Source organism: Protomyctophum bolini (assembly GCF_963924005.1).
Source record: "Protomyctophum bolini genome assembly, chromosome: 16".
NCBI lineage: Eukaryota > Metazoa > Chordata > Actinopteri > Myctophiformes > Myctophidae > Protomyctophum > Protomyctophum bolini.
This window is the reverse complement of record NC_137877.1, coordinates 19827263-19854149: the sequence shown is the minus strand read 5'-3', so window position 1 is coordinate 19854149 and position 26887 is coordinate 19827263. Positions and strand designations below refer to the sequence as shown.

Below are 26887 nucleotides of genomic sequence, written 5' to 3'. Positions count from 1 at the left end.
GCGGCTTTCTGCTGTTCTCTATTCATGGCTGTATCCGTGTTGTGATGCTAATAAGCCCTCACCACCCCCACTTTAATTGTCCTCTTTGATCTATAGCTAATTTTGCTAATTAGGAGCCCAACTTTCGAAGTTGAGCATTTTGCTTTGCCCTCAGTATAGTGTGTGTGTGTGTGTGTGTGTGTGTGTGTGTGTGTGTGTGTGTGTGTGTGTGTGTGTGTGTGTGTGTGTGTGTGTGTGTGTGTGAGCGTGCGTGCGTGCGTGCGTGCACAACACACGAAGCAAAAGACAGATAGACATCTTAAACTCATAAGAGTATACTGCTGGTCCATGTGTCTCCTCTCGTCTGTGCCACTTTGCACCTGAACTGCCTGTAATGCACCGGGAATGTACAACACATGCACATGCAGCAATGAATGCACTGGTACTGCACTGCACCTGTAAAGGCCTATTCATAGTCCAGTTTTCGGTGAAGAGGTGACAACCTCTTAGTAAAAACAGAGAGATGTGTTGTGAGAGCCGTGACCACCGCTGCGTAATGTTGTAGTTTTCGTTGGTCACCTCTGCACCGAAAACTGGACTATGAAGAATAGGCCTTAAGGCACATGCAATGTTCTTGTAATGCACCGGTGCGGACCTAGTTTCAGACCCCTTGGGGACCCAGGTCAACTAAGTATATCTAGGTATACATGGTTAAAACACACACAACATCCAAAATACTGATGTAAAGTCACAAACTATATTCTTCTGCAAGGATTACCACAGATGCCTAATGTCTCCACCTCAACAGAGACACTGCCATCTAAGTCATACCCACACACAAATATATAGAGAGCAGCGGCAAGGGACAATGGCCAACAACCATTAAAAGAATCAGGAGGTCAGGATACACCTGGCAAAGTGTTTTCATGCTTTGCCTCTTTCTGCATAAACAGCCAGGACTTTTTAATAACTTCAATATTTGCCTGAGTATAGCTACAGTAGCTAGTGCTACAGGTTAAAAGACAAAAAACATAGCTAACGTTAGCTAGCTAGCTCACACACACTACACACTGTGTAAGTTCACAATGCGGACGCGTTATGAGCTTGTAGAGCGGCTATTCTGGGTGTGCGGTACTGCCGCCGTGCAACGAAGTCGAAGTATAGGCACAATCGAAACAAAAATGAGAACATGCTTAGATTCATTCATTTCGAGTGAAGAGCTACAGTGAAGTGAACCGTTCCGAAAACAGATAGGTGGCGGATAGGCGGCGGCCTATGTCATGTCACGTAAGTGTTGGGCTTAATTCTTAATGTTCATGATTTCATCCGAGGGACCGTATGTCACATCTCTATCTCTATCTCTCTCTCTCTCTCTCCCTCTCTCTCTCTCACTCTCTCTACATTTGCGCACGTGATATTTTAGATGAAAGAAAACTTTATTTTGACTTCGCGCGACAGGTGGTCTCACCAAAGAGAATTTTAGTGATCAAAGACCTTTTTGGGTTGTGCATATTTAATAGAGTCGGTCGGCAACCGGAGACCAAACTATTATTTTGCTCGGCCTAATCATGTAGTCAAGGTTGCCAAGTCAGCCTTTGTCACAGAGATCCCAACAATTTGCAAGGAATCCAGTGAGAATCTCTTTAGTTTTTTAAGGGGATGTTTAAGCTAGATTTTATTCATCCTATTAGAACCCGGCCAATGACAGATTTGTGGGTCTGATGCCAATCCGGATATTGGAGAGTCTCAGACCACCGATTGCCGATGTTGAGACTCATATTAGTAAGGGAAAGAAGTGCAATTTCTCTTCAATCAATGTAATTCTTTTCTATTTGAGGGTATTTAACTTATAAATAAATACAAATAACACCTTTTGATAGATGAAAAAATAAACAAAACAGTAAGATGCCCTGAGGGTGAGAATCATCCTCCTGGGTGACGGCAGACTGCTGGGCAAGCGCTGGGTCAGATCAACATAATGGAATGAATTCTGTACTGGCCATATATGTGTTTCTTGAGTGTACAGGGTTTGATGTCAGATCAACATACGGAATGTCAGAATAGGTCAGCTCCATATATGGAGATCTAAGGCTGGCAGCGGGGGCAGTGTCTTGAGTGTACAGGGTTTGATGAGGGCCCAGGGAAGGCCGGACCTTAATTTTTGGGCCTGTTGAGAACTCTAGTTTCCTCCGGCTGCCAGGAGAAACTTCTCAAAAATAGCTCATCTGCAAGCTCGCAACTGTGTTGCGACACGTGAGCTTTTAGATAAGCTACTTTTGAAAAATGTGGTTAAGTGGTTAAAAATGTGGACAAATCAGCTACATAATTGGAGATACTGAAAAGAATCTGGCTGATATACCGTCTGGCTCTGAACACGCACACAATAGTTCTGTAGTTATGTCTCTTACAGTTGCTCTTGCAACCCGCAGGCTGCAGTCATGAGCTGGACCTCCTGCTGGTAACCTTGTTTTACTTCCTTACACTCACGCATAGGCCAACATGTGCAATTTGTGCATGCCTGTGAGCAGTGCACCCATGCTGTGACACACACACACACACACACACACACACACACACACACACACACACACACACACACACACACACACACACACACACACACACACACACACACACACACACACACACACACACACACACACACACACACACACACACACACACACACACACACACACACACACACACACACACACACACACACCTTGCCCTCCGTGGCCTGTGCCAATTCCAGCCAGCGACCTGGTCTGTCTGGCCAAACAGTGGTGTCACCCCTCCCTGTTCCATATGTATAAGGTGAAGACAAGAAGCGAGCAGCACAATCAACAGCCATGTTGTCACTGAAGCTGCCCCTGCCACAATGTCCTATAAAACAGCAGCCTCGGCGGAACGTGTCTCCGTGTCCCGGTGCACAGGAGTCAACACGCTCCAAAAGAGGGAAGATGGAAATCGGCCAAAGCTTTCTTCTTTCCATTTTTTTTCGTTCCGTCTGTAAGCATAATTCTGGAAACATGAGCGAGGCTTGAATTTCGAATGCCAACACCCTCCGATGGAAACAAGTCACCCCCGGCTGAGTCCGTATAGCAAGGAGTGGGACAAGACACGCTTGGATAAAGGGACAAATCCCCCGGATTCGGGGGGGGTCCGAGGTGGGCCAGGTTTGATTTAGCGAATGAGGCGGTTTACCTTTAATTAAAATGGAGAGAGTGCTAATGAAAACAAGTGGCCCTCACTTGCATCCGGAGTCGCAGGGGGAGTTGACTTTTATCGGCTTCAGCCGGTGATCAATATTAATCACGCACATAAAACACTGCGGATGGGCTTAAGGCCATCCTCCGGCCACTATAAACAGCTCCGCTTTCACAACTCATTCCCGTCAAACTGAATTGTGATCAGCTTAAGGCATCAGATCAAGGAAGGTGCACAATTACTACCGCTGTCCGACCCACTGCAATGAGAAGGAGTCAGGCCCGGTGCGCTTTGTCAACACGCACAATCGATTGTTAGTTACAGAGTGGAGGATTTTCTCGTTGAAACTGCATATATAGTCTGCCTTAGGAGAAAAACTAACAACTAAATGTTTGACTTTCACAGTATCTCATTCAAGAAAATTAAAGGGACAAACAAATACTGTTTAATTTGCTATACAACCTCTGAGAGACCTCTGGACAGTAACGAACACTCGGAGAAGTAAATAGAATCACTTCAGAGAGGAAAGTTCAAGGGTGGAGAGGAGACGAGAACAGACGAGACGAGACGAGAGAGGAAGAGAGGGGACAAGACAAAAGAACAACAGAGGAGAGCAGAGAAGTTGAGAGGAACAGAGGAGAGGAGCACACACCACAGCCAGGGGATGCCATGCCAATCGGAGCATGGCCTTTTAACTGCGCACTCTGTCAGAAATGCCAGTTTGATGGACGACACCAGCCCCAGTGACATTTCTCCAGGGTGGTTGAGAAGAGGGAGTGGAGGGTGGGAGGTCAGGGGTTGTGGAAAAGAAAAGAGGGGGAAAGCGAGGAGTGCGAGGGTCAGACGCCCCTATACGTTAGTGAGTTAGTACACTCTTGATGTGGTTTCAGCATTCTGCTCACCTGGAAAGTTCACCAATTAATCCCCATATATACTACTAGAATTTCGTGCGCGCTTCGCGCGCACTCATCCCAGAGCTACTTCGCCACGCACTATGGGAAGAAATAAATGGCGGGAGTTGACTCCACATGTAGTAACGGATGGGTTATTGGAAATGTAGCATTGTTTTGTCTTGAATATTTCCACAGCCTAATTACTAAAGGATTGTGACTGTGGGACAGACATACAGTCTGACATACAATAGGCTACACGTGTGCACAGTGAATAAACAATGACCTATATGCCCAGAGTTCTTAAATTAACATAGTTGGATTTTAACAGAAAGACAATGCCATAAATCAGTCAAAGTAAGTGACAGACTCAACAGTAGCACACAGCATGCAAGGCAGCGATGCATGCATGCAAACATGTTTGTCCAGCTGAGATTTAGTGTCTCCATCTCTCTGTGGAAGAGGTTGCACATGACCTGTACGGCCACACTGAGGCGCTCCAACACAAACACAGGCACAAAACAACACCACGCTGTTTTCCAGTTGACCCAAATCAACACCAATACCTAGCCTGTTTGTCCAAAACACAGTATCTGCTGGCCACGTTTCTACTTCGCCACAACCTAATGTTAGTAACAAATGTAGGGGAGAGCCGCCAAGGTTGTAACGCTTCACGGTTGTAACATGGACGTTATATCTTGATTGGTCAACGCCACCATGACGCCATCGCGTCAGTATGTGTACAGCAACGTACTCTACGTGGCCAGGAGTTTGAAGTTTGAAGTGTTTACCTTCAAAATGCGTATAATTTTACACCTGGAGTATATGTGTGCTACAATTTTTGTCTTTGGTGTTGGTGAATAAAAATCCACATGGATGTGTTCATGCTTATGTTCTTCATTAGTTTGCATCGTGTTTAGACGGAATTCACGTTCATTCTGGTCTGTAAGCAACTGCAAAGAAAACTTGCAAAAGCGGGTCATTTGTAACATGTGTTAGAAATGGTCCGCTTCCATTCAATGCGATATGTAATATTTACATATTTGACATATTGGCCAATATTCTATGTTCTGAAATTGTATTGTATTGTGTAGTGTATTCTAAAAGTAGTTTAGGGTTGTATAACATTGTACAACTCAATCAATCAAACAAACGTTTGTTTAATCAATGTATTGCCCCATTGAAAAAAAAGAAAAGGCCAAACTGGTACACCCGATACTATTTAATATTTCCCTTATGTTTGATACATTTTCTTATCACATCCATGGTATGAAAACAATGCTAAGGAGTTGCTTCAATGAAATATAATTGCTTTAAGCTGAAAACGGGTTATTAATTATTATGTGTAGTGTAGTGTAGTCAACATGTTAAGGCTCGTACACAGTGGCCGGTATTTGCTGCGATTATGCTTTTGGGGAGCATTTTTGGCGCTGGCCGAGAAAAACCCCTGATCTGACGTTAAGTGCCCAAATGGTAGATCAGGATCTACAAAGGCTTTGCAGGTAGACCACATGACATGGCACTAAAAATATATTTAATTTTAATATAAAAAACGATTTTTGCATCTGCCGCTTTAGATGACCTGAGATGACTTGATTGATTGACATCAAAAAGGGCCTGTCAGCTCAAACACACAATGCAATACTTGCTTACAATCATCAGTAGCAAAGTGAAATACCAACAAAAATAAAAGCCTACGATTTGCATTTTTCCCCCTCTATTTCCCATTCCATGTGCGTTTATATGAAAGGCCCCTCAATTACATTTTGTCACTATTTGCAGCAATGGGATGATAGTTTTATTTGGTGGGTATGTTGAGCTGGTGGTTTTGAAAGTAGCTCTCAAGTCCATAAAACAAACTAACATAGGCTACTTCTCTATAAGCAGAATCATGAATAGGCCTATTTAATTTATACAAGAGAAGAAGAGAGAGAGAGAGAGCAATGTGTTTGTGTCTCAAACTTTGTCTAATATTGTTTTAGAGCAGTGGTTCTCAAACATTGTCATGGCAAGAGCAAAGGACCCCCAATATTTTTTCAATCTACAAAAATAATCCCAAAATCGCTGATAAATTAAATTACATTACTTACTAATCGCTTATTTGGCAACACTGGCCAGAAACAAACAGTGTTGCTTTTTGTTTCAGCTCCGTGGCTGGGAGATGGGAACTTTCTGTTGCAGTTAAATCAATATAAAAGTACCACACAACTGAAAAGTTTCGCGACTGTGACCGCAAGTTAGAGACGTGTGTGGCTATAATGACGCCCAGCTGTTATGTAATCGCGCATCTATAAATTCTAAGCGTGTGAGCCGGGACTGTGTGTGTGTGTGTGTGTGTGTGTGTGTGTGTATATACATTCCGGCGGTAATTCCCTGTAGGCTTCACGTGAATAATGTTGTGTGCGCGCGTGCGGAGAAATAGTTATTTAATGAATCGCATGTTGGTGTGTGTGTGTGTGGGGGGGGGGGCCTTACAGGCGTGCATGTGCGTGTGTGTGCGTGCAGGCGTATGTATACATTAGGGCTGTCACGATTCGCCTAGTCCACGATTCAATTCAATTTTCGATTTGCAGCTCACGATTCGATTGGATGTTCGATTCGCTATCACAATTCGCCTAGTCCACGATTCAATTCAATTTTCGATTTGAAGCTCACGATTTGCTTCGATGTTCGATTAAATTTTTGCAATCTATTTTTTTAAAACCTTCTTTTTCAGCATTGAGGGCTATATTCATTATAATTTAGGCCAATATCTTGGTTTGTAAAGAAAAACACTTGTTTCCCAATAAGTCACATTTATTTTCTATAAATAACAAATCAGAATGAGAATAATAAAAGGTTTAACAACTTTGGGTTTTATGCCCTAACATTTTTTAAATGTTTCTTTAAGATGAGATGACAAATAGTATATAGACCCATCTGTTGTTAGTTCAAGTATTAAATACTAATTTAAGTGTTCAATTTCACTTATACACTACCTGGTTATAAATAGCTGCAGTAGGCTACACCATTTGATGCAGTATTTTATACTATTTCTATTTAGTGTACATTTAGTGGATGTGGCTTACATCCGGTCTAAAGCCCACCCACTGTATGCGCTGATTTCCATACACAATCCGTATCCTCCCCTCACCGGATGTTGAATTAACAGTACTAACGGCCATATATTTGACGATCTTTTACACAAAACGATTTTAACGGGCAACGTTTCACATGTATTATTAGTTTTATACATTTTAGGAGTGAAAACATGTGTGACCTGCATGGCATTTTGTAACGTGGTTCTGCTGTTCTGCAACTCTCATTAAATATTGAAAGCCAGCGTTTTCCACCACTGATAGTGGTCGCATGTCTGCAGCTATGCAGACCGCAACTCCGTGCGTTAATTGTTTTGCACGGGGCGAATTAGCTGAGAGCTTTTCTCTATAAGAATATAGTTGGCTGTGTTGTTGTCTTTGTACCATCGTCGTTGGACAGATCGATTTCTTTGTGATGTCTGCTAAGATGCTGGCCCATATTTGACGTGTTGCCTTTGGGATACGGCACTCGTTTTCTTTTCCACACTTATTTCCGTGTATCATCGTCGTCGCTGTCTACAACAGCACTGGCCATGGTGAAACGCAACAGCCGTCTCGTTCTCTCACTTGTCAACTCCTCTCTGTGTGTGTGTGTGTGTGTGTGTGTGTGTGTGTGTGTGTGTGTGTGTGTGACTGACTGTGTGTGTGTGTGGCACTGCTCCGATACAGCTGGATTTTCGTCTTTTTTTTCTCTCCATGCATTCGCATGGGCGGAATGGGCCGGCCGCTCGCGGAAGTAAATTGGCTGTGTGGCGAAAATAGGCAAAGTGATCGGTGTAAGGGTGATATTTGGGCACAATCCGATGAATGCCAAAGAACAATGTTGATGTAACTAAGGGAATCGTCGAGTCATTTATTTTGTAAATAAAGAGATTTAGATGGAATAAGCGAAATAGCGATCGTATAATCTCTCCTGTTCCTTCTGTCTCTCATCAATGTCCTGCGCGAGAGCAGATTCTGTGCTGCGCGAGATGACATAGTCAAGCTAGTGTGGGGGCGGGGCTGTTAAGAGAGGGCAGTGTTGCCAGGTTTGCGAATTGTAAGCGAGTTGCAGTGTATGCAAGTAGCGTGGTTAAAGTCCTTGTTTCTCGCGTGTTGTGGCAACAGCCAAGGGCGCAGCAAATACGACATTGAGGGGTAGAAACCATCCCGGGCGCGTGGTTCATGTAACATGTGTGTCACTGTGAAAGACTGGCCCCGTTAAGTGAACGTAGTAGGCGTAGTAGACGCCAACATGACGATTTTGGTAGACGCCAACATGACGATTGTGACGTAGGCTGTTGACGTTGAGCAATAACAGCGTGTTTCATAAAAGTAATATTTGCCGAGTAAATGAGACACTTGAACGGCGAAAAAATAGCCTATGTCAGTTCGGGGAGCGTGGCGAATTTATTTTGCATATAGAGATGTGTGGTAAAAGTGTGGTTCGGTCGGAGATAGAGCACAAAGAATGAGTATGGGTACCACTTCTCACTTGTATAAATAGATATACGAGTAGCCAAATTATCTACAGCAAAAATGTGTGTAGCTATTTTAATATTTTTTTTCTTAAAAAAAGAGTATTCAGCATCCTGCTCAACTACAGGTAAACAAATGAGGGAGTGTGGAAGGACATGTGTGTATGTGGAGGGGGATCTTGTTTATGGGAACTACCCATAGATCCGAAGTCCCGTTAGTCCGAACATGCACTGCTCCCGTGCTTGCGGTTAGGTTTAGGTTTGCTCCCGTGCTTGCGGTTAGGTTTAGGTTAGGGTTAGAGATAGGGATAGTAATTTCGAAACAATGAACCTTCTGACTAATGACACGGCACCTGGTATATTGACCATATAGCACATTAGCATCATCCTTCACTAGCTCTGTTTGCCCAGCTCCATCAGTCAAAAGAAACCAACACAGAACATACTCACTCTCTGCTGACAAGTTTTTTTCACCTTTACTCATCCATTTGAATGATTTTTTTAAATTATTAGACAATAAGATGCAAACAGTACAGGCCTACAGGGTACAGTCAAGCACAGCATTGGTCCAAAAGGACAGCACAGAAGAAAGACCTTGCGGTCTTGTTTCCATGTGGGTCCAATGCATTTATTCACAATGACAACAGTGACAACAAACAATACATTCAATCTACATGTACAGGTTGGAATAGAAATACATTAATAAGACATAAAGGGGGGGGGGGGCAATCACCTTCTCTCCCTTTGACCTGATGACAGTGACAGGTGAGTTTGCAGACCTTTTTTAAAGGAAACCAGTGATCTGCTTGTTTTGAGGGAAGGGGGCAGGGCATTCCACATGGATGGCAGAGCTGCATTTACAATCTTGAATGCTAGTCCCATTTTTTGTTGTTTAACTCTGTCTTCAACACTGAGCCAAACTATGCTAACAAATTGTGTTGCACCATTCACTGTCTGTATCTAGGCTTAAACCCAAAGGAAATGTAAAGAGGTGTAGTGAAGTGAATGGCAAACACGTTTCATTTTCAAAATCAATCTCGGAAAAGGCAATGTTAACGTCATGATAAAAGTCCCCTTCAAATGTATTACGAAAGAAAACACCTGTTTATTTGACATTGCGGAGACTGTTGAAGTTTTGACCTTCAGCTGTGCTGTATCTACATGTATGTGGTGTGGGTGTGTGTGTGCGTGCACGTGTCAGACCATTGAATCAGTGTTCTGTGACTTCCACAATGAGCCTGTCTGCTCCTTGGAGACAAATGGCTTTTCTCCTCTCCTCTCCCCCAATCTCCCCTCCTCTGTTCTTAGATCCTGTCCCGTTTTCCTCCTCTGTGTTCCTCCCCAATGTTCTCCTTCCCTCTCCTCTGTTACCTTCTCCACTCCTTTCATCTCCTCTCCTCTGATGTCCTGTACTACTCCTAGTATTCTCTCATCAGATCTCTCCCCCGCCCCCTTTAGCCCTCTCCACTCCTCACTTCTCCCACACACCTCTGCTGTCACGGTGAGCCACCCATCCATGTGCAGTAGTTTCCATTCCACTCCTCTCCTCTCTGTTCTTTGCTCATTATCTCCTCTCCTATTCTCTCCACTGCTATGCTCCCCTCTCTCCCCTTCTCCTTTATTATTCACAGACTCTCCGAGCCTTATTTTAATGCCAGCCTTTCTTCTCCTCTCTCGTGTTTGCTTTTGTGTCTGTCTGTCTGTCTGTCTGTCTGTCTGTCTGTCTGTCTGGCTGTCTGTCTGTCTGTCTGTCTGTCTGTCTGTCTGTCTGTCTGTCTGTCTGTCTGTCTGTCTGTCTGTCTGTCGCATCTGGAGGTCATCGTAGGTCATGTTCAAGCTCAGGGTGACCTGCCGTCTGTCATGTCCTCTCTGACTCCCTCATCCTCGCTCTCCCACTTACCTCTTACAATGCCCTATACTTAATCATACCAAAGTGTCACACAAAAGCATCGAAAGTAGGGATGTTAGTTCATCGATGCATCGCCATTAAGAAATTCTTCAATTAACACATCAAAAATTCTGCGGTTCCATCATTGGGCGGTTTTCTGTGAATGTAATGCTGTCTGCGTGCGACGTGACCGAGGAATGCACATGTGGGCTCGTTATAAAAGCCCCCCCCCCACCTTGGTAGCCACAGAAACGTCTCTGCTTTTGCATGTTACTGTATGTGACAGACTGCCTGTCCCTGTATCTCAAATGGTCAAATGAATATAATATGTCTTTTGCATTTTTTCTGTATATTATCAGCAAAATGTAGATTTTTATGTTAGACATTGAGGGAAATTAAGATTCTCAGATTAATAGAAAATAAAGGAAAAATCTGCTTATCAACTAACCAGTTAATCGATCAATAAGGTTATCAAAACGTATCAATTAAGGCCTTGGCCACGGCTGAGCGGTCCAGGCACCTAGGCCGGTGTTCCAGCCTGACGGCGTGTCGCGGGTTCGAGTCCCAAACCAGTCGGCCTTTGCCGCATGTCTTCCCCCCATATCTCTCCCCCTTTCCTGTCTAATTACTGTATCAATTAATTAATTAATTCATTAATCCATCGATAATTCCCATCTCTAATCGGAATTTGCATATCCACAAGCACGAAATGCGGCACGAAGCGACACGTGTCGAGGTTGTAGATCGGCTACTTTTCCTGAAAAGTAACGGTTTTGGACATTATGAGGTTTCCTCCCGACAGAGACGATATGATTGCATTTGTGTTTTGCAAAAAATTAAAAGAAGACTGAAATTTGGAAGTGTTAAATGGAAACATTACGGACCCCCCCCCCCCCCCCCCCCCCCACACACACACACACACACACACACACACACACACACCTTGCGCATGCATATTGACTTGACTTGGCAGTCTTGTATGCAGCTCGAGGTTCCTGGGGAATAAAAGGTAAGAAAGTGGTTTGGAAGAATGAGGTCTGTGCTCTGCTGGGCTCCAAACCCTCTCTGGTTCCAAAACACCATTTGGTTGCAGTTGCAAGCTGGGGAGTATAATATAGACTACAACAGATGGCTGCACAGAACCAGCAGAGTAATCTATTTCACTCTAAAAGCCATCATGTTAAAGCTTCAATAGACATACATAAATAAGTAGATAGTAGATACCTCGTCGGTTTGAGTGTCAGCCCTGAGACTGGGAGGCTAGGGTTAGATTCTGCCTCCCTGCTTGGCACTAGGCATCAAGGGGTTGGATTGGGGTAAATCCCTGCGACATACTAGCGATCTCCGTTTAACCTGGGGAAATGTGTTCATAATGAGCTTCAGTCGGTACTAATTGTCAACCGGTCCGTCAGTGACGGACACTAGGGGTCTGCATGTGCCCAAAGTATGAGGTCAGTCCATTGCTCTCCCCGGGTTGGCAGAGGGAGTGTAGCGCCCATAATTACATTCGATAATTGACACTGGGTGAGAAAGTTGGGTTACAAATTTGTGGGATAAACATTTAAGAAGAAAAAAAGGAGACCACCTCCAACCACTGCAGATGTACTAGTTATATTGTATTATCATACTCTTCCACATAGATTAAAACAATTTAAAAAAACATTAAAATAAGGTCTGGTTTGCAGCTTTAATTTTACTCTTGGGAGTGTGGACCCCTCCTTACAGGTTTATTTGGTTCCATGTGTACACTCCTGGAATTACAGATGGATAAATGAACCCTGGTGAGTGTACTGTGTTAAAACAGACTGGATAAGGGGAGATATTCAGTCTTAAGCTGCATGTAAATATAGCCGTCGACTGTTTTACCCCCAATTCCAAAGAAAGGATGCTGCATGTAGGAGTTTGGAGGAGTTTAAAATGTTCGAGGAGGGAACTCAGGGCTGTATCTCAGAAATAGTTGCGGCATGGAGATTCACTGCAGGTCTGCAGCACACTGAGAATTCAGCTTAAGTGATCATTATGCATATTATGAACTACTTAAAAAACTAGTAGTAAGTTGGCCCACTGTGTGTGTGTGTGTGTGTGTGTGTGTGTGTGTGTGTGTGTGTGTGTGTGTGTGTGTGTGTGTGTGTGTATCTCAGTGTTTGCAGCAGGATGTAAGTTGGGCTAGCCTGCCAGGGGCCCCCAGGGGCCTCAGTGTGTGAGCCGCCATTAGGCTGATAGGGCTTGGCAGCTGTGGCGGGCTGAGTTAGTGCTGCGCTCCAACCCTCCTCGTGGCCAGACCTAATTAAACCTAGACCTCAGCCCTAATTGAAAGATAATTAGCCGCGGGGGTTAGCTACAGTACCTTCAGCAGGGCAGCAGTAAGTGCTGGAGTGTGTGACAGTACTTGTTTAAGTGATGGTTGTGTAAGTGACAGAGGGGTGGGCTGGTTGATTGAATATGCTATATGCCGAGTATTGGATGTTCTAATCCCCAGCACTAAAAGAGTACCACGAATGCTGCCCCCCAGTGGGAATAAAAACCTATGATCCCAGTGGTAATGCCATGTTCTACCTAAAACCAATGCACTACGGTCTTAGATTATGTCCATGTCGGATCATTCAACTGTAGCAGAAGGGAGTTAAGGGAATTCAGGCCGCTGCAATTCAATTTTCCCTCAAGTGTTCTAATGCTTAATTTATGCTCCGCTGTATGACGGTGTCATGCACCGAAAATAGCAGTTATGCGAGCTCATAATGCATTGCAAGCTTGTATATCTGCTATTTTCAGTGCAAGGAACCATCGTACAGGCATAGTATAAGTATCTTTGGTCTAAACTTTAAGAGTTTGTGAAACTCTTGTGAAATACTCAGATTAGCTTGACTTTTTCTGGAGGTAGCTCACTTTGTATCCAGCACACAATTGTCAGGCACATCTTCTCCAACAAGCAGGGTGCATTAGCCCAAAGAAATGGAGCCAAATGTATGGAGGCAGCCTGTATGAGCTTGACAGTTATATAGAATTTCACCATTCTCTATAAAGTAAAAGTAAAGTGACCTGTCTTTTTGCTCGGGGAGAGCGCAGGGCTCTGCCAAACTGTCCAGGCAGAGTGACTAGTCCTGTGTTTTCCCAATAAGCCATACTGACAGCCTGACATATCCCAGGGCAGAGAGAGCTCTGATTCAAGATATGTTTTATTCATCCTATTGACTTCACATCGTTGCTGCTGCTGAGGCATATGGCGTGAGAGAGAGAGCCTCTGAAAATGAGGCAAGGCGCTTGAGAGCGGAGGACAGGAGAGAAGAAACCTGTTGTGTTTACAGGCCAAGACAGCCCAGGCACGGCACTGCTGAGACAGGTGGGTGACACGCGCAATGTGCTCATCACCGCGCCAACAAACATCAGCGGCACGGTGAGTCTGAAACTACTCATTTACCTGCGAGATGGACAGGCAGGCATGTACGGCTGCGGCGTACAATCTCTCCAAAAAGTGTTTTGTATTTGTGTTTTTCTGCTGCATCATTCCCCGGTTTTGCCTCTTGAAACTGGTGAATGAGAGTGCTTTCTAACCATCTCTGTCACACACACACCGATCCGTTCCCCCGATATACCACTGGGCTTTGCCGTTTCTTTTCACTACCACTTTTAAGCAGCTACGTGCTGTTGAGTTGACTATAGAAGCCAATTCCTGCAACACAGTAAAAATAAAGTATAAAGTAAGTATTTTTACCTCCCCAATTTATTAATTACGCCAACCCCCCCCCCCCCCCCCCCCCCCCCATGGGCTGTGAGGATATTGAAAGTGGGCCCCCAAATAATTGTAGACATCTTCACCGATACAAATTATGTCACCAGACACTGCGGTTTCACCAGGAAGGCAGGAACACAGACACCCTACACAGAGTACACCCTACTCTATAGATCATGGCGCAGTGCCCTGTAGGCAATCAATACTGAGGTGTCAAGCTGCGCTTAATGGTACAACTCAGCTATGGCTGTGCCCTCAGGGCACCCCTCCATGGACTTGTCTATATGAACATGGGCAATTGTGTTAATTATGAGCACCTGGCCAAGCCAGAGGAGGTCCGTGGAGAGAGGACTGTGGAATAATGAAACCGCAGAAGAATCATATAATTCTGAGATATTCATTTGAATTTGTGAGGGGGAAAACAATATGGCAGGAATGGACTTCTTCTTACCTGGGCTATTTAGAGGGAGAATTAAGTAGATGTGGGTATAGTTGAAACAGACCAAAAGACATACAGGATAAAGGACATACTTGTCTACTGGAATGAAATTAATATGTTGTATATAGCCTTCTGGGGAAAAGTGAACAGGGCTAATTTGAGCACAATAGATGTGTTGCAGGCCAAACAAAACAATTACTGAAACCAATATGTAAGTACTGTCTAGAGTACATTCTATCTTGTCACTGTCGGGCAGAAACGTTGGACCAATGGATCCAATGTAGTTATTTAGTCACCCCATTTTCAACCCGACATCCCTATAACCTTTTTCAGGATTATTTATGTATTTGCCATGGTAAGAGATAGGCATACTGAACTACTGCAAATATCTGAAGCCATACTGACATACAGTAGAGTTCCCCCTACGTTTGTCGTGATGTGGCCCTAACAGGGCCTGCCTGTACGGGACAATGCTCACGAGACCAGCGGACCCCTCATCTCCAGGCCCGTCACGCGGGGAGCTGCCGAAGCCTCGTCCAGGACAAAGCGTGACCAGGGAGACACTGCGGGCCTTGTTCCCCCCTCGCCTGGCTACTCATCAAGTGGGTGTTTGCTTACCGGGAGAGCCAGGGCCCCCCTGTGGGGAGGGGGCCAGTACACAGCCTCCTCACAGTTCAAGTCGACAATACACACAAACACACATTTGGACATGGATTCTGGATGATTCTTTCTGACCACCTCTATCTGAATTATTAAATGTATTTAAGCATCAAAGGCTGGGCGAAGTCAACTAATTCTGATACCCAGCTGAAAAGGTGATACACTGAGTACAACATGTCTCAGACTGAAGGCAAATCTTATTTGTTTCTCAAATCGGACTGTCCATACTGTTATTTGCAAAGGATCAGATTGGATTTGTGTATTCAAACACCTTAGGACCATCTGCATTGGTTGCCATGGTAACTTTGTAACGATATAGGAGTGAGTCGGTGCAACGGTGTCGCTTGCTGTCATAGCCACTCTACAAGCTCACGACGAGTCCAAACGTGTTGTGAGCTTGTAGATCAGGTTCCAGTGTCTAAGGCTCCAGACTGAGATACATTTAGAAATCTAATTTTAATTGAATTTCAAAAACTGTAGTCATCTACAAAAACTTTGTTGTTAGTTGTTGTTTTTTGTTAAGACTTGATAAACAAAAATGAAAAGTAAAAAAATAAATCACTTTCCCCGATTCCTGTCTACCTATCTATATCAATAAAGGCAAAAAGCCCCAAAAACATAAAAAAGGAGGCTGCCAGCCTGCCACTGTGAAAATAGCTTCATATCTCCTACAGTATATAACAAAGGCTACTACTGACAGACGACAGTAATCATCTATTTTGTCTTGCAACCTATACTTGAGGTTGTGCATGTTATCCTTGTGTACTGGTATTTAAACACACAGTTTGTTGCAGGCAAGCCAAGCATCGTACTTGGCGTTTCAAAGTGATGTAAAGTGAAAATTATGAACGAAACACAGCTGTTTGGCATTCGATTAGGATCGCCTGCTATTCAATTATGAGCATACTCCTGTTGTCCAGGTCTTTCAAAATAGCTCAGAGGTGATGCAGTGGAATGCTATGAACAGGTGGAGCCCACGTTCAGAGAAAACGCATGGTCACGCCGCCAAACGCCCGTTGAGCTGAACCACCACACTAACAGAGTCAAGTATTCCCCTCTCTGTTCTTTGTTCATTTTTTTTGCCCCCCCTCCATCACCATCACCTTCACCGCACCCCCCCCCCCCCCCCCCCACTGGCATCCGGCTAAATCTTGCCAACGTCCTTGCTCGTGCCCGCGGGTGAAACGGGCCATGTCGGACCTGAATCCATCAATCACTCAACGCTGGCTGGGAGGAGAGGAGGCAGTGGAAGCACAGAGGGAGGGAGGTGCTGGCTGTGCATGGAGGGGGCTGAGGAAGGACACTGGTTCAAAATGAGGAACAGTTTATATACACCTGGGTCCAATAAATAAATAAAAAAGGCTATTCAAAAATTCTATTTCCGAAAAATGTCTGGTGCAACGATCTTTTCAAATAGCTGTCCGCAGCCAAATACATTATCAATTTGGGGGATCCTTGACATGAAAATGTTTGAGAACCATTGGACTAGACTAGAGCAAAGCCAACTGAGGATTTCTGAATCCGTCTTTCCCGCACTATCCCTCATCTCCCTTCCTCCCTCTCTCTCTCGGGCTAAACAGCAAGTAGAAACTTCAGCTTTCATGTCTTCCCAGACTCTCCAGTCAGCTGTCAAGTCACCGGAGAGGAGCTTGGCTGATTCTAATCAAAAGATTTACAGAGGCAAACAGACACATCTCTGAGGAGAGGAGAGGAGAGGAAGAGGATAGGAAAGGAGAGGAAAGGAGAGAAAAAAGGTGCTCTGCGTGTGTGTCCCGTGCCGTGCCGTCCTGTGGGCTCTGCAGAATGAAGTGTTCCTGTCATAGTCCAAGCTCCCCCCTGGGCTGCAGCTGATTAATTGTGCGTCCAGTTCCTGTGATAGCGGCCACTTTAACCAAGGCTCCTGGGACGCTCACCCATGTCCCCTCCGCTCCCATCCCTGCCAAAAGACACCTCACCTCCCCTCCCCAGCACCTGCCTGCCTACCGGCCCCTGAGTCTCCCTGGTTAAAATTAGAGAACACACACACCACACAACACAACACACACACTCCATTTTCCTCTCTCTCTCTCCCTCTGTCTCACTCTGGCTGCTACAAATGATCTTACATCAGCACCCCGTTCACCTTGCCATGGGGAGGTAATGTCTCTCTGCAGGAGAGGGGGGTTAGAACAAAGGAAGGGAGCCGAAAAAAAACTCAGCGTGATGCACAGCATGATGCCTCTTGTATGTTTACTTGATGTATACTTCGAGCGTGTGTACGTGTGTGTGTGTGTGTGTGTGTGTGTGTGTGTGTGTGTGTGTGTGTGTGCATGCATTACGGTGCTTGTGTGAGTGCGCGGATGTATGACTATATGTGTCCATGTGTTTGTGTGAGTATGTGTGCCTGCATGTGCGTGAATGCATGCATGACTATGCACATGTGTGTGCGTGTGTGTGTGTCTAATGTCTATACGGTATATGCACATGCATGTGGGGGAGGGGTGTGTGTGTGTGTTAAGGTATATGCACGCGTGTGTATGTGTGTGTGTGTGTGTGTGTGTGTGTGTGTGTGTGTGTGTGTGTGTGTGTGTGTGTGTGTGTGACTGAGATGAAGCACCCCTGTCTGGCGTAAACGGCCCACCGCAGCGGGATGGCACAGGGGGAAATGACAGAGTTGACTTTGCACCTGGGTTGCCTCTTTGTTACCCAGTCGTCCCCCCCCCCCCCCCCCCCCCCCCACACACACACACACACACACACACACACACACACACTCAGACCTCACCATAACCTGCACTTCATCATCCTTGTTGTCGGCCAGAAACCTCTTATCTCAATATTTTATGTTATTTTTTCCTTATTAACGCCCAACTTGTTCATACTACTAAAGCGTCACCAAAAAAAAAACATAAAAAGTAGCAGATCTACAAGGTCAAAATGCAGCGCAAAATGTTGCGCGAAACGACAATGTTGGGCTTGCTACGGTTGATGCTTTTTAATTTGAATCCTGAAAAGTAACAGTTTTTTGGATATAATATTTCTACCCGGCAGATGATGTATTATCGTATCCAAACCTTGTATGTACAAAACATGTTCCAATGGATCCAATGTAAGTTGTTATTTTGTCACAAGCTCTTGTTAATCTTTGGTACTTTACAATACATTACAGTACAGTGTGGTGTTCATTTACAAATTAAACATAAAAAAGACTTACAAGGTGTCTGCCCGACAGTGACGATATACCATGTAATTTAATACTGACTGATACCTGTTCCTGAGTGTTCATTTCACTGAGAGAACGGTTACATTTGTACCCTCTCAAGAGTTACAAATGGATAAATTAAAGCTGCCATCTGGGACTTAGTCTAAAGAATAAAACATAATTTAAATCAATCTGTATGGTAAAGTATGTTAATACAATGTGCAGTGGTTGGAGGTGGTCTCCCCAACCTTCCATTGAGAAATGTAGACCCTGGTTGACAGTAGTACTGTCTGAAGTTCAAGGGGCAATATCTCCTCTGTCCGTCTTGGCTCAATGTTAGACTGCTGGGGTTTCAGGAGATCCCAGATACAGTAACTGATTGTTTATTTAGGAACCAAATAGACCATGCAATACCGGGTGTTTGAACAAATGGGTTTACAAATGGCTCCATAGGTTTTTCCAGTGTATTTTGGGGTCCCCAAAGATACAAATCATATCAAGTCCGTGGCCTAAAGGGTGCTGTATGTTTTCGGGATTTTGAAAAAGAATCACACCCGTGTGAACTGAACGGTGCAGGCTGCTCAACAACACAATACAATACAATACAGCTGGCTGGCTGCAGCTGTTGAGGCCGTACTACAAAACAGACATACTGTACTCCAAACAGACAGACAGACGAATATACAGACATACGCACGTGGCCAGTCATTGGAGAGGATAGGCACCGCTAAAAAGGGGAGAAAATAAAGTGCCACTGAGCAATGTCCTAGCGCTGCATCCAGGTATAATGGATTTGTGTTGTTACCGCGCAGACATCGCTCATAAACTCAACACATATCACCTTCCACTAACGACCTCCACAGCACCGCTCTGGAGTAAAATGCTCCTTTACGCTCCACCGCTGTCAAGCAGCGAAGATTTCGCTGCTTTTCTACACAGTGAACAAAGACTGTCATACTCAGCATTGACACCCCCACACCCACACACACACACTCCCTCCTCCCCTGGCAGGCTGCAGAGCAGTAGCATCCACCGGGGCAGCAGCTATATCGCCAGCCCGCAAAAACCCTCCTCCAAGGTCAATTGCCTTTTCCCCTCCTCTCATTCTGTGCTTTATGTACCTTCACATCCAGGGGAAAGAGAGGAGTGCTGCTGCGCTATTTCTGCTCTGCTGCAAGGTGACTGCTGACTTACAGTATACACACAGGCTGGCATACGACGACGACGGGCACTCTGCACGCTCTTGATGCCCGCTGGGCTGGCACACACACACACACACACATGTGGGGGACACAAGGGACACAGAGTTCACGTGTGTCTGTTAAATCGTCACTTCTTATAATGTCTGGCACCTTTTGTGCAGTCATTTTCCCAATGTTGATGGATGGATTTAATTTTGTTATTGTGTGCACAACTACATTTACTTGATGGCATCAATCCAATGCAAAAGGTCAGCGAGATAAAGTCAGTGTATGTACAGTGAGGAGGTGGAGGGGGGACCATCACTTGGTTAAGAGTTCAACAAAATAACTGAGGGAAAGAAGCGGTTCCTGAATCTGGCGGTTGAGTTCTTGAGACATCTAGCCTTTTTGCCTCTGTAAACGGTTGGGGTGTACAGACCGTCAGGGTGGGAGCCGGCATCCGTGATCATATAAGGGCCTTAGACTGTAGTGTTGTTTGTAGATATTAGGGCCGTCAGTTTACCTTTATATTCCCATTCGAATTTCATTGCTTTATTTTTCGAAAATATTCAACAGCAACTAGATGTTATTCAATACATTAAGCGAGCGGGTAAAATAAAATATAAAACAAAATATGTATTTATTTTTTCATTTTCGAATTTCTTTCATATTATGCCGCCAAACAAGGTTTTGACTACGGTGGAGAGGACTATTTGCCCCTCCTATATACAGGTTTAATGTTTGTTTTTAGTTCAATGTTTGTTTTTAAAATCCCATTGACAATGAAGGGAAAATGTACGTCATGTTGTCCCTCATTTCGTCATATTGTCTCTTCTTGTTAATGGCATTAATGTTTGTGTTGGCATCTTTTGTTTTACATCATTACATCATCTAATCAACACGAGTTAGACTTTAATATATTAGCGCCCCTCACTTCACACAGGTGTGATCTTTTTGTTATTTATTTGGCACACCTACAAAAGCAATTATGTATGTCGTGTAGCCTATGGGCTCCATTATCGTCACCGCTAAACCCCTTATCCATAAACTTCTTTGCCTTTTTCTACTATTTTGAAAAACATTTTTGAATAGTTCAACTAGCCAATCTACATTGACACGTTGTGAGCTTGTAGACTGGCCCTTTTAACTATTCATTCAACTATTCAGTTTAGGGATAAGGGGTTTAGCGGTGACGAAAATGGAGCCCTATGTCTACACAGCTTGCTCTTGCCCTGACCAACCCAGCCCTGACTACACATGACTGGCTAAGCAACACAGCCTGGCGGAGATATGCTCTCTAAGGAGTTCAATAAATGGTTTTAAATAAATACCATGGTCCGCACGCACACTAAGAGCTGCAACAAACTCATTTATTACAGGTCACAACTGCTTTGTTTAAAAGTGTGCCCCCCTCCAAGCTCAGGGATGGCCTGTAAGCTTAGATGCTCCATAGCCAAACGAACAGATCTATAACCTAACAAACCATTGCAACGCACAGAGAAATAGCTACAATATCCCGACTTGTTTTTCTATTTATTCAAGTGCAAAAAAACAGACGAATCAAGATTTTAAGCGGGACGCATGCATGCTCCGCAGGCCGTCTCCAATATCACTCAAAACCCAGTCTGTAATTACATTGTAAATGCAGATTAGCTATGAATATTTTAAAGGAAGATTAGGCTACTAAAAGGAGAGAGAGAGAGAGAGAGAGAGAGAGAGAGAGAGAGAGAGAGAGAGAGAGAGAGAGAGACAGAGAGAGAGAGAGACAGACAAGAGAGAATAAATGGGCTAGAATCCAGCCTCTTGGCACACCCACACACACAAAAACACAAGACACGCTTGTCTAAGGTGGAGCCGCGATTCCTGGAAAAGTTGTCAGCCTGTTATCATCCTTTTATTTTCTCACTATATTATTAACTTCGGGAAAGAGAAATAATAAAAATGAGAATAAAGCAAATCACTCTGGCTTGACAAGCTGTCGCTTCAGAAAGAATAAACGAGGCAGACCCCCGCCAAATGACTTCACATGTATAAAGCCACAATTATCTTTTGACTTTCATTCAAAACATGGTGGTAATGAGTGTGTCTTGGCAAAGATTAGCCATATTCCTATTGTTACTTTTAAAGTTTACAATGCAAAGGATGACAACTGGGGGAGGTTCACCGCAGGGTGAGACAGAGAGAAACTCTGCAGTGGTCTATTTAGGCTGTCAATCATTCTCTCTCTCTCTCTCTCTACATATCCAACGCACACACAGGGTAGACGCGTTCTCCACACGCTCAGACATAGGCCCCCCTGGCAGTTCTTAACCCTTCAACATGCACTTGTCAAAAAGGCCAATGGAGTGTGGGTGGAGCCTGGGAGAGAGAGCGGGGGGAGAGGAGAGAGAAGGGGAACTTAAATGGATTCAGTGGAAAGATACACACAGCTGAAAGACAAGCGTTTGGACTCAATATCTGTATAGTTTGCGCGTATGAGTTCAGCTGCATGTGCAGAACGGGAGAGAAGCCCTGAGGACTTCCCCTGATGTTACAACAAGCTACAGGGACAATGCACATTAATCAACACGTCATTTTGCAAATCCATGTAAATGGGCCAGAGTTAGCCATAGGCTAATTTTCATCTGTAGTCCCTGAGCAGGCGCTTAAGTGGTAAAAAGGGTATCCATTCAAAAAACACAAAAACAAAGTTGTCATCTCTCACTCCAACTTGAAAAAGCTACGCACACGTAGGCAGTAGGCCTACATTTAGGCCTATATCAAATTCACTCTGTTTTGTGAGACATGCACAAGAAAGCTATTAGAGAGAGCTTTCAGAGGGAAGCGGTGGTGGAGAGAAAATAACAAACCTCATCAAATGTGCATGGTAGTCTTTAATTGTCCTGCAAACCAAACTTCACATGCCACACATACAATTTGCATTTTATATAGGCCGGCTAATACGAGGGCGCTTCTCCAAATCCAATTATGACATAATTACATTGACATTTTAAAGATGCACCGTCAAAGTTAAACCCATGCATGTTATGTCACATGTATCCAGCTGATGGATGTCGGCGTGCTACGTGTAAAGGTCACACAGGATGTGATCCAATCACTACGCGGGCCAAAGACAATTTCCGACGGTTAAGAACCCCACCACCAGCAAATCAAAAGGCAGTAGAAGATGACAGGACACAAACTATGGAATCTAATCAGGAGGAAACCACATTCCTTCATGGTACTGTATATGGGATTGCATGTGTCATGTGAATAGTAACATCTAACCCCAGCATCCATATTCTGGGAGGAACATTAGCCAAAAAAAATAGCAGATCTACAAGTTAATAACAGCATATCTACAAGCTCACGAGTGATAGACACCAAACTCTCTCGCCAAAGAGATTGAGTTCAGAAGGTGAGAAGCGGTCCAAGTATGTTATAGAGGGGTTTAAGTGGTTAACTGAAGTCTTGCACCGTTTTTATTATTCATCTGCATCATTGGGGCAACGGGTAAAAAACCTCCAAGCGTAGAAAAACAATTAAAATGGCAGAACAGAAACGGCTTCCTATTTCTGCTGTATTAAACCCCTCTGGAGCACTATAGTGTTTTCCGCACACCGTGTGGCACGCGCGCACATCGCCGCGCGCACACACACACAGTATGCATATATCACATATCACACTGTACACACACACACACAAACACACACACACACACACACAGCATGCATGCAGTATGCATATAGGGGAGACCCGGTGAGGCAGAGAGAGAGAGGAGGTGAGTGTGGAGTGATTCACACTCCCCCGGCCCAGGGAAGTGGATCGCCACCGAATCAAAGGCAGCTATTCTTTGCAATAAAACGCCAGAGACATAGAGGTCAGACCGCCTTTCACGGGCGACAACAGGAGGAGATATGGCTGTGAGAGGGCTTTGTGTGATGGCCGTGCTGTGTGGGCCAGGGCCGGTGGCAAATGTGACACGAATCGATTCTCTCCAACGCTCAGATATTAAAGGAAGAAAGAGTCCAGTAGTTTCCATCTCTCATATTTTTGCCTCAAAACTGTAGCCACACAAAGGTGTGGGTAGAATATGACAGTGCTCAGTGCTGTGGAACTGAAATGACAGGTCTTGCTTGTCTTGATGCACGCCAGTGTCTCTCTCTACACCAAATAGCTGATCTTCAAGCTCACAGTGTGTCAACAGCCATGCACTGTGAGCTTGTAGATCGGCTATTTTTGGTGAGACAGAAATTATGTGCAACTATTAAGTATTCATCTCATTACACACAGCACAAACACATTTCACCCTAGATATCTCCAAGTGTGCACACGCATACTCCATGCACCCAGGCACAGATGCACACACACACACACACACACACACACACACACACACACACACACACACACACACACACACCTCTTTAATGACAAAGAATTTAATATATGACTATATGAAAAGATGGATGTAATCTCTTAAAGAATGATGACGTTTCCATCCCTTGCCTTTCTGTCTCTTTCTGACCGACAGGACTTAATCCGCGTTTAAGCCGATTAACACCGTGATATTTGTATTATCTGCTCCAGTCTGCCTTCGTTGGGTCCCCCTCCCTCCCCATGTCCCCACACAGTGAAATTGTAAATGCCACAATATTCACAACCCAGCTCTAGAGTGTAGCAGGTAACTATACTAATACTCTGTCCTGGGTACGTATAAAAAAATGAAAGTCAACGCTATGTTAAATTGTATTCCAAGAAAGAATAGCGGCTAAACAGTGCCGCGGACAATCACAGTATCTGCGTATATGAATAGTAATGCCCAGTAGTAATTTAGCCTACATTTTACTCTCCTACAACAATCTATTTCTGACATTTGCTCAATTGGTCCACATCTGCAACAGCAAAATGTGCCGTGCGTAATGGTCAAACCAAACGTAAAGCCTATACACCGAGAGCCCACCCAGATTGAATTTTAATCTCCTAATTCAATCAACGCGTGTTCGCTTCGGGCAGTAGGCTACAGCGCAATTTGACTTTGATTAAAGCGGAGGTTATAGTATGGGTGCTGGTGGGCGAGTGGCTCCACAGATAACGCATCACGGGGCATATAGCCTAAAACATCAAATAAATTCATGGTGATAATACTAATTACAAGCGCACTGGTGGATTCGTGGTCATATGAGACGGGAGGCATGGGTAGATGAAGAATCCGTCTGTCTGGCCTTTTGGAAAAGACTATCCTAGTCTATCCTCGCTTCCCGTCAGCGAGGATATTTCCCCCTTGTCCATGTCTGTCTGAAAACACTGACATGCGTGCAAACCTTTTGGGTTATCACTTATTGATCAATAGGAAAGTGCTATAACGTCTCCACTTACAGTCAGACACCTGCCTCATAAATCTCTCTTCCTCCGTCTCTCCTGCCAGAGCAAATGCGCGTACACGCACGCACACTCACTCACAAGTGTTATCATAACACACACACAGAGAGAGAGAGAGAGAGAGAGAGAGCGCGCTGCTGCATTAAAAAAACGTATTGCTATTGACAATGCAGTAGTGGACATTCTAAAAGCTGTAAGCCCGTGATGTGCAACAAGCTTTGCTGGCTAATCTAATAATGAATACTGAATACAGTTATTGATCGCTGTTTTTCATGGTAACCGAGTCACTAAAAGTGAGCGGACAACTTTTGAAACGTATACCCAGTACCACAGTAGGCTACCCACTGAAAACAAACACACGCACAATGCAATGCCAGATCAACGTCCGTCTAGCTATCCAATCCATCCATCCATCCATTCAGTTTAATGTGAAGCAAGCTTGCTGCTTCTCCACCTTGCACTGTTGCACACGTGTGGCGAATGGTTCAATATGCCCTCCATTATTCCCTCCAAATTCAACTGTGCCTAACAGTGCAGTGGAAACAATTTAATTGCATTCATTAATTCAGTGGTTGCAGAAAATCCACAGGCTGTCACAAAACCTTTGATTAAATTTCGTCGTCCCGACTTGGATGCGGCAATATAGTGCTGCTGCTACTACTACTACGTCTTTCCGAAAACCAGAGTCCAACGTTGCCCCTTTTCTTTACAGGGCAAAGATTACCATTTGTTATGAAGGGACATTAGACACTGGTTTTATTTTACTTTCACAGAGAGAAAAAAAGGCAGGCTGGCTGCAGACCCTCTTACAGTTAAAATACAATGTAAATACATCTAAATAAATGCCCTATCAGGCAGAGGTGGTATTATATCGTGATCATTTCTGTGATTAATTCATTATATTGGTAAGTTTCCCCACACTTGAACACTTGGCTCCGTGCGCACTGACTGCTCTGTACGCGCACCCGCGGAGAGGAGAGCCACCCCGCCACGGCTGTTTTCACTCACCTGATTGCGAGGAAATGGACCGAAACACGCCAGAAGTCAGGAGGAGAACGCCGAGGCAACACAGCAGGGCAGTCGTTCGCTTCATCTTGTGCGCTGACATTAAACTCCTTTTAATTCACATGTCCAGCGGCGAATCCCCCTTTCGTCTTGGGAACGAACAACAACAAAAAAGATAAAATATTTGCCACAAAAACCTCTGTCACTTGAGACTTTTGCCTTTTTTCCCTCTTCTTCTTTTTTATTTATTTTTTAGCTAAGTTGCAATTAGTCCCCCGGGCTCCGCCTCGTCGGTGTCTTCTGACGTGAAGTTCAAGCAGATACACACGCGGCGTAGTAGTTTTTCCCCAGCTCGTCTTCTATAAGCATCTACTGTCAAACAGTAAGCAACGCTCATGCCATTACTCTCCGAGTTCAATACAGTATGCGGTGGAGAGACTCGCGCTCCGCGGTCACGCCCCCTTCCAAATGTTCCCCTCCCACAGAGCACGGGGATTGGGCGACGTCCCTGCAGATTGATGTAAACCACGCCCCTCGCAGCTCTAAACGGACTGTCATTGGTTCAAAGCACTTGCCCAAAAAATCTTGTTTTGCTGCACCTGTCACAGTCGCACCGAAAGCAAGATAAATGCTGCAAAAAAAGAAAAACATTTATATGCTAACAAAACAAGTTGATAAAAGATTAATATGGCCCAGACTACTACTGCACAGGTAATTATTTACATCTATTTTATTTCCAAAGGACCACAATACACAGTTAAAGGGAGGTGTGTGTGTGTGTGTGTGTGTGTGTGTGTGTGTGTGTGTGTGTGTGTGTGTGTGCGTGCGC

The 26887-nt window shown here is 44.5% G+C and overlaps 1 protein-coding gene across 1 annotated transcript in view; it reads right to left on the bottom strand.

Annotated features, from left to right (window-relative positions):
• The window catches only part of erbb4b (erb-b2 receptor tyrosine kinase 4b), a 393044-nt gene extending 366795 nt beyond the window's left edge, over positions 1-26249 (bottom strand). Inside the window, exon 1 of the mRNA XM_080786645.1 lies at positions 26062-26249. Within this exon, the coding sequence (XP_080642771.1) occupies positions 26062-26161 (100 nt within the window). The 5' untranslated portion in view covers positions 26162-26249. The remainder of the gene's footprint in view (positions 1-26061) is intronic.
• Positions 26250-26887: the final 638 nt, after the last annotated feature.